The sequence below is a fragment of the Sinohyriopsis cumingii genome, chromosome 4 (genome assembly GCF_028554795.1).
Source record: "Sinohyriopsis cumingii isolate HCF-2022 chromosome 4, ASM2855479v2, whole genome shotgun sequence".
Lineage (NCBI taxonomy): Eukaryota > Metazoa > Mollusca > Bivalvia > Unionida > Unionidae > Sinohyriopsis > Sinohyriopsis cumingii.
In genome coordinates this window covers 133,357,748-133,373,663 of record NC_142964.1, presented here as the reverse complement: position 1 = coordinate 133,373,663, position 15,916 = coordinate 133,357,748, and the positions used below count along the sequence as shown (strand labels likewise).

The 15,916-nt window shown below is 34.5% G+C and overlaps 1 protein-coding gene across 1 annotated transcript in view; it reads right to left on the bottom strand.

Moving 5' to 3' along the window:
• LOC149802116 (adhesion G protein-coupled receptor V1-like) overlaps nucleotides 1–15,916 on the bottom strand; it is a 513,020-nt gene that overhangs the window by 307,379 nt on the left and 189,725 nt on the right. Inside the window, exons 30-34 of the mRNA XM_089956897.1 lie at nucleotides 14,543–14,674; nucleotides 11,010–11,224; nucleotides 8,109–8,347; nucleotides 3,285–3,545; nucleotides 2,688–2,825 (exon numbers count right to left, since the gene is read on the bottom strand). Of these exons, the coding sequence (XP_089813023.1) occupies nucleotides 2,688–2,825; nucleotides 3,285–3,545; nucleotides 8,109–8,347; nucleotides 11,010–11,224; nucleotides 14,543–14,674 (985 nt within the window). The remainder of the gene's footprint in view (nucleotides 1–2,687; nucleotides 2,826–3,284; nucleotides 3,546–8,108; nucleotides 8,348–11,009; nucleotides 11,225–14,542; nucleotides 14,675–15,916) is intronic.

Below are 15,916 nucleotides of genomic sequence, written 5' to 3'. Positions count from 1 at the left end.
CAAAATCAATCACTGTTTGGTAGTGGCCAATGAGTTTGCAATACAAAATCAAACACTGTTTATTTCACTGGCTAATGAGTTTGCAATACAAAATGAAACACTGTTTATTTCAGTGGCTAATGATCTTGCAATACAAAATCGAACACTCTTTGGCAGTGGCCAATGAGTTTGCAATTCAAACTTATTGTTTTTGCAGTGGCCAACAAGCATGTAATGCAACATCAATAACATTATTATTATATAATTAAAGCCACCAAGAGACATGCAACCATTACTTTGTAGAATCTTCAATGAAAAAACCCAAACCCAAAACATAATGTTCTATCTTAAATATTTAATTTTAGCCTCACAAAAATACTTTTGAAACAGCCATTCCATCTTTAATTCTCAATACATGATTTGTGTTTATGCCTGTTTCATAACATTATTGATGGCATAAATCACACCATTTTGCAGAGATAGCATAGAACTCATTAGCTTCTCCTTCAAATTACCAATAAGAGTTGTAGCATCTGGTTAGATTTATTTATCTTAAGTGCAGATTTATTGATCTTTAGTGCAAATTTATTGATCGTAAGTGCACATTTATTGATCTTAAGTGCACATTTATTGATCTTAAGTGCAGAGTTATCTATCTTAAGTGCAGATTTATTGATATTAAATACAGAAGAATAATCCAGCATTATTATGGCAAAATTGTGATCAGAAGTTGTAAATTGCAAAACACACAACTGAAGAGTTTGGTTCAAAATAACAAATAACTAACAATAGCAATTAATATAAAAGACATGCCTATATTCTATTAAATCAATTAATATAAATGACATGCCTAATTATCTTCTATTAAATCAATATGCACATTTCCATGCTTAATGTTTTTCCATAATATAAATGATAACAATTAGATCAAAGGACAAGAAAGAAAGATTTAATAAAAATGATGAATAACTAATGATAAATGTATGCATGCAAAAAAAAGGAAACTGACCAGCAACTGTCACAGATGAATGGGTCAAAAGTTACCTTAAACAGAAAACCAACCAGCAATTGTAGCAGTTGTAATTGGCAAAAGTGACTTCACATAGCAAACCAACCAGCAACTCACAGATGAATAGGGCAAAAGTAACCTCAGACAGAATACAAACCAGCAACTGTTACAGATGTATGGGGCAAAAGTGACTTCATATTACTGTAATATTCTCATACTTGCAAACCTCTAAAGAGGTATAAGTGTAATCAATGTAGACAAAAAGCAAAATCTGAGCATAAAACATGTATGTATGTATGTATGTATGTATGTATGTATGTATGTATGCATATATGTATGTATGTATGTATAATGTGTGTATGTGTGTGTGTGTATGCATGCATGCATGCATGCATGATGTATGTATGTATGTATGTATGTATGTACATGTATGTGTGTATAATGTATGTATGCACTTATGTGAATTTAGCAGTACCTCAGTACAACAATGGCTGCATTGTGCCAGGTAAAAGTTCCAAAAATATAAAAATATACAGCACAAAATATGTTATGAATATAAACCACTCTGAGTAAATGTTTAAAAAAAAGTACAATAAGATAAAAGGTAAAGATTTAAATATTTTGAAAAATTTATAAAACTATATAATAAAGTAAAACATAAATGTAATCTATATACCAAATTTCATAATTAGAATCAACAGTATGAAAAATGTACATTTATATTTGTTACCAGCCTGGATCTGTAGCTGGGTTGAGCTCTTGTCACAAATGCACAAAATCCAGGTGGATCTGAGCCAGAATTCAAACATAAAACATACTCAAAGTCTATATACAATACATCTAACTCTTAATATAATGTAAGACAACTGCTATAAATAGAACAATAGGTAAGCACATGTACACTATATGTTTACTCTTTTGACTATGCAAGGACTGTGTGGACACCTTCTTTTCTATAATTTTCTCACACATAAATAATGTTTGTGGGTAATATTGATTTATAAAAAGGACAAATCATTCTGGTCAATGTATCAAATACATAATTCATACACAGATGTACAAAAGATGTAAGTTAATCTATAAAACTGTAAGGATTGTGCCAAAATTGTTATGGCTGGCAGGTCCTGTTTAACGGGACAGGCAAATTTCTCTCTTATTCTGATGACGAAAAGTCTGTGAGTTTGTTACAATTGTGTGAAATTGAATGTCATCAATTTACTGAGAAGGTACCCACCAGTTAGACTAGGGAAACTATGTAATGGCAGAACAAACTGTCAACTGTCACACATAGACACCTCCTAATGTGAAGTTATGGAGATTATTTGTAAGATTTCCCGTTTGTGTCATAGGAAAATCCAACCAGATAAGAATATATGATTTGTGCTATGGTAAAATATAACTTCCAAACAACACTAGTAGACTAGACTATTTTCTTTCCACCATAAAACCTAAGTAACAAATCAGTATGGATATAGGCAGTAAGAACTACCCATAAACTCAGGAATTAAAAAAGTTTTGCATTCTAAACTAAATATCTGTGTAGGTGAAAATATAAAACACATGCCACAACTCAGCAATCACATAAACCTCAGTTCTGCATCCAAAGTCAAAGATCCTCAAATGTTGGTGCACTGAACAAATAAAGTCCAGTCTAAAGCGTGACTCCTTCATGCAGATTAATTTTAAAATGGAGACTTACTGAAAAGTCAGGTGGAGATTTGCCTGAACTCCTGGCAGTTCCGTCTGCTGTTCTCCATTCCACAGTTACAGGCCCTAATGAGCCCTGAGCTCTTACCACCAGGAGGCGCACTTTTCCAGCTTCCTCAGCCACCCTCACCTGAGATAATATACATGTATGTCCATATTATGTGTATCATTTACCTGCTCCAGTTATGCTAACTTTAAAATCTTGTTTTCATTTCATTATAATTCCACTATGTTCATGGGGAGAAACAAATTGAGACTTTTCTTGCATTTTAGGCTAATTTTACCCCTTCATAAAAAAATAAAGATTTGAATTGGATTAGACAGTTTTACAACTCTTTAATTCCCATTAAAATCCTATGAATATGTAAACTATATGCAGTGATGGAAACTATGCACAACATAGAAATACAATACCTTGAAAAAGAAGAAAATGCATTTCTGTTCAATCAAATGCTTTCAAATCCTGCCTGTGAATACATAAGAAGCATTCTGACCTTGTCTTCATACATAATTAAAAAAATAAATACATTAGCAAATATATAAAAACACAATATCTTAAAAATATTCTCCTACATAAACATTGACTCACTTTTGGTGCCTCTGTAGCAGGTGGGATAATTGGGTCAAAAGGCTGGGGAGGGAACTCAGCTGTTGAAAACTGTAGTATTCCATATGGGTAATCGTTCTCCTCAATAATAACAGTGGATCTGCTATGGGTGGGATCAATGCTTGCACCACTGACATTAGTGCTGCCAATAAGCCCATCATCTGTTGTTGCATTAATAAGTCGAATCTCGTATGTCTCTGATAGCTCAGGTAGGAGATCTTGTTTGGCAGCCAGTGTGAATGTCTGTAAATATATTATAACCAATGTATTCAAGTTCAACATTATTTAATTAAATTAATTAAATAGGTACTCTTAATCCCAAAAATATTACACAAACTTTAAATTTTCATGAGTTTATCCAGAAACAGAATTTTCAAAAATAATAAATGAGGAGGAGCATCATGCAATCGAAAAATTGTGATCTTCAACTGCCTGAACTTGCAATGGTTAACCAGTTTGAGATGTTCAACGGTTTCATACAAACTACCAGGTCTTAAACATAAGTTCAAATAAGCCATGGTGATTAATTAAAACACATCTGAAGCAATAAAATATGCTGCATATTTTATCCATCATTAATTAGCATTGATTTTATGCAGCAAATGTGCTGATAGTAAAAAATTCGCAAAGTGTATTGACAGTGAAGTATTACGAAATAGCTTATCAGCCTGAAAATGAATTGACACTTTAACAGTATGAAATATCTTATCAGCCTGAACATGTATTGACATGGAAGTAGTATGAAATAGCTTATCAGCCTGAAAATGTATTGACATGGAAGTAGTATGAAATAGTTTATCAGCCTGAAAATGTATTGACATGGAAGTAGTATGAAATAGCTTATCAGCCTGAAAATGTATTGACATGGAAGTAGTATGAAATAGCTTATCAGCCTGAACATGTATTGACATGGAAGTAGTATGAAATAGCTTATCAGCCTGAAAATGTATTGACATGGAAGTAGTATGAAATAGTTTATCAGCCTGAAAATGTATTGACATAGAAGTAGTATGAAATAGTTTATCAGCCTGAAAATGTATTGACATGGAAGTAGTATGAAATAGTTTATCAGCCTGAAAATGTATTGACATAGAAGTAGTATGAAATAGCTTATCAGCCTGAAAATGTATTGACATAGAAGTAGTATGAAATAGCTTATCAGCCTGAAAATGTATTGACATAGAAGTAGTATGAAATAGCTTATCAGCCTGAACATGTATTGACATAGAAGTAGTATGAAATAGCTTATCAGCCTGAAAATGTATTGACATAGAAGTAGTATGAAATAGCTTATCAGCCTGAACATGTATTGACATGGAAGTAGTATGAAATAGCTTATCAGCCTGAAAATGTATTGACATGGAAGTAGTATGAAATAGCTTATCAGCCTGAACATGTATTGACATGGAAGTAGTATGAAATAGCTTATCAGCCTGATCATGTATTGACATGGAAGTAGTATGAAATAGCTTATCAGCCTGAAAATATATTGGCATGGAAGTAGTATGAAATAGCTTATCAGCCTGAACATGTATTGACATGGAAGTAGCATGAAATAGCTTATCAGCCTGAAAATGTATTGACATGGAAGTAGTATGAAATAGCTTATCAGCCTGAACATGTATTGACATGGAAGTAGTATGAAATAGCTTATCAGCCTGAAAATGTATTGACATGGAAGTAGTATGAAATAGCTTATCAGCCTGAACATGTATTGACATGGAAGTAGTATGAAATAGCTTATCAGCCTGAAAATATATTGGCATGGAAGTAGTATGAAATAGCTTATCAGCCTGAACATGTATTGACATGGAAGTAGCATGAAATAGCTTATCAGCCTGAAAATGTATTGACATGGAAGTAGTATGAAATAGCTTATCAGCCTGAACATGTATTGACATGGAAGTAGTATGAAATAGCTTATCAGCCTGAAAATGTATTGACATGGAAGTAGTATGAAATAGCTTATCAGCCTGAACATGTATTGACATGGAAGTAGTATGAAATAGCTTATCAGCCTGAAAATGTATTGACATGGAAGTAGCATGAAATAGCTTATCAGCCTGAAAATGTATTGACATGGAAGTCGTATGAAATAGCTTATCAGCCTGAAAATGTATTGACATGTATTCATATGAAATAGCTTATCAGCCTGAAAATGTATTGACATGGAAGTAGTATGAAATAGCTTATCAGCCTGAAAATATATTGGCATGGAAGTAGTATGAAATAGCTTATCAGCCTGAAAATATATTGGCATGGAAGTAGTATGAAATAGCTTATCAGCCTGAACATGTATTGACATGGAAGTAGCATGAAATAGCTTATCAGCCTGAAAATGTATTGACATGGAAGTAGTATGAAATAGCTTATCAGCCTGAACATGTATTGACATGGAAGTAGTATGAAATAGCTTATCAGCCTGAACATGTATTGACATGGAAGTAGTATGAAATAGCTTATCAGCCTGAAAATGTATTGACATGGAAGTCGTATGAAATAGCTTATCAGCCTGAAAATGTATTGACATGTATTCATATGAAATAGCTTAACAGCCTGAAAATGTATTGACATGGAAGTAGTATGAAATAGCTTAACAGCCTGAAAATGTATTGACATGGAAGTAGTATGAAATAGCTTATCAGCCTGAAAATGTATTGACATGGAAGTAGTATGAAATAGCTTATCAGCCTGAAAATGTATTGACATGGAAGTAGTATGAAATAGCTTATCAGCCTAAACATGTATTGAAACTTTATATATAGTATGAAATATCTTATTAGCCTGAAAATGAATTGACACTGAAGTAGTATTAAATACCCTTTCAGCCTGAAAATCAACTGCAGTCATATAAACACTACTTGTCTGTTGTTTAATTAAGTCAAAAGCAAAATTTAAAATTATTACATGGCTTGTGATCTAGCTTCAACCGCAGACAGAAATATGTATTTCATATTTCACTGATTATAACTCCATTTTTGTTTAGCTAAAGGTTACAGATAATAATAGATTATAAATTTAAATTTAAATTTTGTGTTTTTGTTTTGCAACAACTTTACAATGATAGAGGGTCAAAGATTAAATGAAAGTCTTAAGTGTACATCCAGGTAAGCACTGAATTTTGTATGTCCTTGAGTTGATGTGTGAAATGCATCATCACTTGCATGAAAAACTTCTTGACACAAGGATCTAATTATATCCATGAGAGATGGTAATAATCTCCACCTGTTCATCTATAATTGCTTCTCCTCCCACACCACAGATGGAAATTCACAAAACTTGGAACTTGGATGACTATCATAAAACCACCTGTGAGAATGGTATGATATTTGGATCCCCATATGGAGTCCTTGCAAGGGGCTCAAAAGCATATACAAATGTACAAAAAGTTGCATTTCGATGACATTTTAAAATATTTTTTTATCAAACTTTATATTTGCATCTGAGGAGGAGGACAATTAATATATGAAATATATTTTGGGTTACAAGTTCATAGGTCATAGTTTGGTCAAGTTACTTGTAGGGATGGGGATTTACCATACCGGTAATATATTCTGGGGTACAAGTTCCCAGGTCACAGTTTGGTTGAGTGACTTGCAGGGATGGGAATTTACCACACTGGTAATATATTGTGGGTTACAAGTTTCCAGGTCACAGTTTGGTCGAGTGGCTTGCAGGGATGGGGATTAACCATACTGGTAATATATTTTGGGTTACAAGTTTCCAGGTCACAGTTTAGTTGAGTGGCTTGCAGGGATGGGGATTAACCATACTGGTAATATATTTTGGTTACAAGTTTCCAGGTCACAGTTTGATTGAGTGACTTGCAGGGATGGGGATTTACCATACTGGTAATATATTGTGGGTTACAAGTTTCCAGGTCACAGTTTAGTTGAGTGGCTTGCAGGGATGGGGATTAACCATACTGGTAATATATTTTGGTTACAAGTTTCCAAGTCACAGTTTGGTTGAGTGACTTGCAGGGATGGGGATTTACCATACTGGTAATATATTCTGGGGTACAAGTTCCCAGGTCACAGTTTGGTTGAGTGACTTACAGGGGTGGGATTTACCATAATATGATATGGTAGCAGCTCCAGTTCATCTTCAATTCCCCACTAGAAGTTGAAATTAAGTACTAATTCAATATGAAACAATGTAAGATCCATATCTTTATTGAACCTTCCATTTGACCTTTGATCTCACTATCAACAGTGTTGTACTTGTTGGATCATAGGTTTCCCGCAATTGTTTGTCCTGTGTTACCCAAATCTGGACCCCAGGCATGCTTGTGTCCATTTTTAGTGCGATCCCTTGCTCGTCATATGACACTGACCTTTAATAACAGCTGGTGAAACAAGTTTAAGTGAAATGCAATACTTTCTGAAGATTGGCTTGTAAAGCCTGCCATATGCTTTCTTCAGGAAAAGATCTGAGAGTTGGAGAGCAGGAAGGTCTGTGCAGTTACATTATTTTAACTTCTGTTGGGTGATATTAATCTGGAGTTTGTAAATTTTAATAGGAAACATTCCCAATTAAAAAACTCACTTCTGGACAACAATAATATCAGTGTCCAAGGAAATATGACAGTACAGTGCCGATGACAAAGATAATGTGGCAAAACTGTCACAGCAAATATGATTTTCTCATTGCTTTATCACTAGTAGTACATTATGTGCTACAATCTTCCTTTGTCCCACTAAAATATTGTATGTAGAGGATGGGAGATAGTGTCCTATGCCCTTGTGATTTTCTAGGTGCAACAGTGCATCAATGCACAGCCAAATGGCAGACTCATGTACTCACCTGTGTTCTCTGACCAACTCCAAACACTGCGCTGCCTGTATAATTGATGAAATCATCCGTTGCTATGATGGCAAGTACATCCACCAGTTGATATATCACCCACGTGACAACGACTGTCCCATCACTTCCACGACTTCGGTCCACTGTACATGACACTGTGAAGTTCTCAGTGTTAGATCGACTTGGCTGGCATGGTTGTTGAAACCCAAACAAACCATTAGCATTGTCACTTTTCAAAACTAGTAGAAGAAACATGAGAGAATAAATTAGTGTATTGTAGGCATGAAATAAGAGACTTTGGGTGGGAACTATTTTTTAATTTTTCTTCAATATTAGCAGAACAAAACTGACACTGAATTGTCTTTTATATCAGTTTCCATGTTCATATACTCATTTCCTCCTATCCCCCCTCCAATTCAATGGAATGAACCATGAAACAAATCAATTGAGTGGCCAGTTCAAAAGGATCAAATGGAAAAGTTCCAAATAAAATGAAGTCACTCTTCCTGAAAATAATCAAAGAACCTGGACCACATCTCACTAATTTTCTCAAAGGTTCTCTTTAAAAAATTCACATTTAAAGATGTTAAAAAATACTGAGACTTTTGTCAAAAGCAGAAATGACTGAAACGATGAAAATTAACTCATTTGTTTTAAAAATTGTACAGATGTGAATAAGTTTGTCCTTTCAAAAATGTGTTGATGAATAATTCAAGTGTGAGATTTTTTTATATATTTTCCTCATAAAACAAAACTCTACTAATGAGAATTCAAAATGTCTGTACAAATGTATTTTGAACCTTTAATCCGGTTTATTATGCAGTGAAAAAAATGTATTGTTTCCAAGCACAAAAAAAAAGATAATAAAAATCTCAGTTTGAGAAAGAAAATCGAGATGTTTAGTGAATCTGAGGTCTGGTCTTTTAAGCAATTAGTGACAACTGAAGTTTGGTCTTATAAGCAGCTAGTTCAATTGGGGTCTGGTCTTTAAAGCACTTAGTGAAACTGGGGTCTGGTCTTTTAAGCACTTAGTGGAATTGGGGTCTGGTCTTTTGGGGTCTGATCTTTTAAGCAATTAGTCAAACTGGGATCTGGTTTTTTATGCAATTAGTGAAAATGGGGTCTGATCTTTTAAGCAATTAGTGAAACTAGGGTCTGTTTTTTCAAATGGTTAGTGACAATATTTGAAGCATCTAATTACCAGACTCCTGGGCTCACCATGAAGGTTGCAAAGTCCCAATATCACGTTTTTAAATTTACAATAATTTAACCTTCTTTGCTGATTTAACCATTTCTGGGTATACTTACTCTATTACCCGTACAAGTTAGATCAGGTTTTTTTTAAATCTACAGCTGAAAATAAAATTAATTTTTTCCCTTCATTATAATGCAGTTATTTATTTTTTCATCTATCAGAGAAATTACAGCAAAGTAGAATAAAACATACCCAGGCCTGTATCTTGTCTTCAAAAAGAACCAAAGTATTTGTTTAATGAGTTTCAGTATTTGAAGACAAAACTCTGCACTGATGGCAATCCAAACAAGCAATGAATTTATGGTCAGAGAAGTAACACATACATCTCAGTATCTGCTGATGCAGGTTCAACAACAAGAGGCCCAAGAGGGCATGAGATCACTCATTCATCTCCAATATGAAGAAAATCCATCAAGATCTTTAGGAAATATAAGTAAGAAGAAAAATCTTTAACCAAACCATAACACAAACTTTCTATGAATGTGACCTGAACTCCAAGGTCAAGGGGGCAATCATGCATGTTACCAAATAAATTACCCAAGTTTCATCATCATTCATGCCAAGCATTGTATTTATCAAGGGGTTTAAGAAAGATAAGCATCAATAAAAAAAAAACTTGAACCATAACCTTTATGAAAATATTCCATCAATGTGACCTTTACCCCAAGGTCATAAGCAAGCATGTCATAGAATAATTGACACAGCTTCATAATGATTCATTTAAAGTATAAAGGAAGTTCCATCAAAAGACTTAAAAGCTCTTAGCAAGTTAAACACCTATAATGAAAACCTAAATGCAGATCCTCTATGCTTGTAACCTTGACCCTAAGGTAAAAGCAGTACGTGAGCATGTTGTTTAATGAATTCTCTTGGTGTTATGATAAGTATGTTAAGAATCTATCAAGCTGTTTAAGAAATTATGCAAATGAAGAACTTTAACCAAAGCCTTAACAGATGCATGACATTTTGCCACTGTCAGAAAAGTAACCATGACTGCTACAACAAGCACCCAATTATGTAGGCTCAACATAAGGCTCAGCACTGAGGTTAAAATTAAATACTGTAGGGAAAGGAATAAAGATGGTGCCAAATAACTTATCATAGGATGACGCTGAATGAATGAAGTGAAAAATATTGTTATATAATAAAGAAAACATGAGATTTAACAGAAAACAGATGGAGTATACCTTCCTGGAGATGATAAATCATCTAAGGAAGACTGAATCTAATGAAAAGGCACAAAGTGGATAGGATTTATGAGGGCTCATGTAATGGTGTACTGACCTGAGAAAATATGACACTATTCCTTTATCCAAGTGATAACCACTCTCATCTGACTTTTGTCATAACAAGAAGACAACTTTTTACCATCTTTTGATTATGAACATTTTTGGTTAGTGTAGCAGGGTTGGATTTGCAGGGCAGAGGATGGGATTCCTGGACTCTCATGTTTGTGTCCTGTAACTAATAAGCCTGAATGAAACTGATTCAGAGATTTTTTAGAAGAAATTTAAAAAAGTAATATTGATGGATAAGGAATGATGGACATGTGATGGATGCAGGGCTATATCATAAGCTTATGGCAAGGTGATGGATACAGGGCTATATCATAAGCTTATGACAAGGTGGCCTAATGTGCAAGTTACCTGTAAGAGTGGCTGTTGAATCATTAGCCGATATTGTGGCACCACCTTTGGCGCTTATCAACTTGATTGTGAAGACCTCATTTCCCTCTGCCTCACTGTCCTGGATTGAGGATAAGGTGAATTCTCCATTCCTAAACCCCTCCATATATGTCAAAATCCCTGATATGGGTGTTACATCCTTGGCAGCTGGGGTTTGGTAAACTTCCTGTATTTCACTAAAATGGGCATAAAAATATTTGTGATTAGTATTGCAAAAGAGAAAGACTAATGTCAAGGTAGTATCACACAAAGGCAAATATCAACTAGTTCATGGAAGATGGATGCCCAGCCACTGGTGGGGAATTTGTTGTTGTTGTTGTGGGGTTTAACGCCATTTTTGCAGCACATGATAGGCTATACATGGCGGCCAGTATTATTGGTGGAGGAAGAACCAGAGAAAACCCCGGAAAGAACCACCGACCCACGAGAAGCTACTGGCAAGCTTTCTCACATACCCACATTGGCTGAATCTTAGACTCGAACCGCCGCAGACAGAGGTGAGATGGCAGTGATCCGTAACGAAGAGCGCTTTAGACCACTCGGCCACTCGGGGCCCCCTGGTGGGGAATAAAAACAGACCTGTCAAGAACACATTTTTTCAGCTCAAGAAGAGAAACTAACAAAAATCCTTGAAAAAGGCACATTTAAACTGTATGGTTGTGAAACCTTGTTATTTTTCAAAGTACCATATATACTCACGTACATGCCAAATAATTTACAAAAATTTAAATAAAGGCATGGAAGAAGAGGGGCTCGGCTTATCCACAGGTGAATGCCTAAACTTGACAGTTTTTAAGTCTTTTTTGTTGACTACTGTAATGGATGTGTGTGTGTGATTTGGATTTTTAACATAACTTTAACAATTTTTCAGTCATATCGCTACAAAGTCTGCAGTGTGACAGTTTATAGTGATGTCTAGCACTGAGGCATCATGCTGCAGACATTTAGCATGATGTCCCACCCAGTCACATTATCCTGACACCAGGCCGTCCAGTCCTAACACTAACCCCTTAATGCTGAGCGCCAAGTGAGGCAGCTGTTAGTACATTTTGTATGTCTTTGGTATGACTTGACTGGGGATCAAACCCATGACCTCCTGCATCCGAGGTGGATGCTCTAACCACTAGGCCACTGGAGTGGTCACGTAATGGTTGTAAATCTTGGGACACGAAAATATAATTTTTTCAGTCTTCTAAGACATGTGCATGTAAAAATAAGAAATTTCAGTGTCCTGACACTTATTAAACTGTTATAAAGTACTATGATTGATTTTGTTATTATTTCGCATGTACATATTTTCTGATTTCTCCAACACTTAATTAAATAAAGGTAAATACAGACTTCATAATTTGTGGGCCTGTTGAGTTTACCCGGAGACCAGGCTGAACTATAATGTACAGTACTTACACAGTGCATAGCATCACTTAAATCCTTTTTTATTCCCAAACATATTAGATGCAGATTTTGTTTTATTCACTGTTTCGACCAAATTGCATTCTTCTAGATAACATTTCAGCTAGTCCTTAATAGCTGTTTCAATGATTTTATGTTGAATCACACACTCACGAGTTACTTATTTTCAATGATATAAGCAATCCTACAACTTAAGGTAATATTTATGAAAAGGTATGAGCCTTTAATTGTACAAGGCACATAACCAGCATAATTTACATGTTCATGAAGAGTGGTAATAATAAAGGCTAAAATTCTCACAGAGATCGACTAAGATCATCATCAATCAATTTTAGTTTTGTGTTTTGGCTGAACAACATTATAACTTTCCACACAATGGAAAGCTTTGTTTCGGTGTCTCCTTTGTTGATAGCCGGTGAATTTGTCTTTTGTTTTCCGATAGCAATACAGGCCAGATAATCATTAAAACCCTAAAACTGGCTTGTGTTAAAGGGAATTTTGACTGGCAACTATATCAGTACATTTATGTGTAATTGCCTTTAATTCCATAATATTAGCATGATTACCATAGTTTTGTAAAACAGAGTGTAAGGCATACCTATGAACCTTTCAAAAGCCAAGTAGGGAGACTGAACAAAAAAAATAGAGAGATTGGGACCTAAAATCAAGAGGTTTTTTGTGGCATTTTTAAAGCCTCATTTTCACTAAATATTGATTGATTTCCTGGTCCAACATGTGTGAAATTCACAAAAATACTCACTGTTTCTCCCTGTGACAGGCCTATTATTGCCCAGGACATGCCTATTTTCATATTCTGGTCAGCTGTGGCCAAACTGCACAAAAGCTTAAGGTTAGTCTTAAATAAACAAGCAAGAAAGCCAGGGTGACTAATTAAAAGGCAACTATTTTGTGAAAATGACTGGCCCTCGTCATAATTCAAAGAAACCATGTTCTACATTATTGTTTTTTTTTGCAATCACCAGCAACTGATTGGCGAATTAAAGATTCCCAATTTTGCTGAACTAAAGGTACCTAAATAGGCAGCCTCACGGTGCCATACATGTGGCAACTATCTTCCCTCACTGTAGATCTGACCTTATTTCCTTATTCTCAACTCGTAAGGCATTTAGTATTGTCTACTATAAAGCATATCTATTCTGAATTAGAATTTTGTATTTTCATTCCCTCCTTTAATTTAACATTGGTATACACAGTATAAAAATGCCAGGTGTTCACTTGTGTAAGTTTCTTTGGTGGGAATGGAGCTACAGCATATGGAGTTACAGCATTCATAGTAATCATTCTTTGGACTGAACTTAATTGTCAACGATTTCATTGTTGTGGTTTATTTTTTGTTCTGGTTTATTGTTTTATTTTGGTATTGTTGTAGAGGCAAAAAAATCATAATTTATGTGAATGATGTTTAAACGTAATATTATATTTAGTGAAGAAGCAAATTCTTTCTAGTTAAGCAATTATTTTTTAACAACAATAATTCACAGGTGATACAGCAGAATAAGTAGGACCTTTCTTGTTTAGGAGAAATGAAAATCAAAGACATAATGTAATAATTGGAATTTATCTGCAAAAATTGGAACATATTATGAAATTGGGAGGTAGGCATGGCGTGACCCCAAAAACTGGGAGGCTTTTTTCTCCTCCTGGCGTGAAAGTTGACAGGTATGGTGTAAGGTTGCTTAGATCAAAGGAAACTACAACTCAGCTTGTACTGTATTAGCATAATCTTTAAGGCATTATTTCTGAAACTTCATTATTGTATTTTGGAGATATCATTAAAGTTTAGCGCAGCGGTGCCCATGATTTGACTCCACACACTATTTTAAGAGAATGACTGACTGGATTAGCATCAGGATGTTATGCATTTATTACCACAAGAAAGAATCAAGTAACATGCATGTGTATGCACACACACACACACACACACACACACACACACACACACACTATATATATATATATATATATATATATATATATATATATATATATATATATATATATATATATATATATATATATATATATATATATATATATATATTCTTTACAATTTTTTTTACCTCTCTTCAAGTTTCCTGCTATATATGCGAACATCCTGCAAGTATCCAACAAAGAAGTCTTTACCAGGAGTTATCCCTCCTACTGTTAGTTGCCCATCAGAGTCGATTATTGTCTGCCCTTCTGGTAAAGATCTGAAAAATACAAGTCACACGGGTCAGCTCAGGCAATTTCTTTCTTGTCCTTGAATGGTTTGATTAGCCTTTCTTGATGTATCCAGCTGGTCTGAGCAGTGTTATTTGAAACAGGAGAGGAAATACAGCTGATCTGAGCAGTGTTATTTGAAACAGGAGAGGAAATACAGCTGGTCTGAGCGGTGTTATTTGAAACAGGAGAGGAAATACAGCTGGTCTGAGTGGTGTTTTTTGAAACAGGAGAGGAAATACCTGGTACCCTTTATATTGCAGCAGCTTCTTCCTCTGGAAAATATTAGCCCAAGGAGTTTATTCATTTTTTGAGAAGGCACACAGAAAATTCAGGGCAAGTAAATTTTAATGTTGGGTAAATGATTTTTTAAAAAGCATGTAATTTGTTAGTGTGAGTAGTTTCGTATGTTGGAATTTCCCGTTACACATACTCAATATGTGACGTTTTCAATCAAGAAGCAGTTGAATCTCAAAACAGATAACACAAAACAATATAGCTAGCTCATAAACAAAGGTAGGAACAACTTTCAATCGACAAAAGTCAGGTAGGTACGACCCTCAATCATAGATAAAAATTGAGCACACAGTATAGATTTACATAACAATTTGTCTGACTGTAACCAATATTAATTAGTTACTACTTCCTAAAATTTTTAGAATTTTATTAATTATCATCATCAACTATAAATCCATAAGACTAGAACTATTCAGTACCCATGCTGAACATTGAAGAAACTGTAATCAATAAACATTGTTTATGTAACATCTTGCACACTTTAGCACAGTGTGACTTCCAAAACCATACTAAATGGAAATGATTTTTTATGGTATTATTTGAGAAATTTGAAACACAGATATTAGTCTAAAATTAACAAACATATGAGAAGGGAACTGATAAATAACTGCTTCAGTGCCCAAAAAGTCTATATGTTAAAAGGAATCAAGAAATTTTTCAATTGTTGCTACTGAATACATTCACTTATAAGTCAGATCCAATTACAAACTGCACAGACCCAAACCTGCCATCATATAATGCACTGACAGAACTGAGTCTATGGATTTGTTAGAAGTATTCAGCAGAATCACACAGATCCTGATCTGCAGGAACATAATGCAATGGCAGATCAGGGTATGTTGCCATATAACTGACTATATATGGTATGTGAGATTTTACAAAAATAAGCAATTATTTCTTTTTTGAGAGATTATAACAAATAAACAATATGCAAT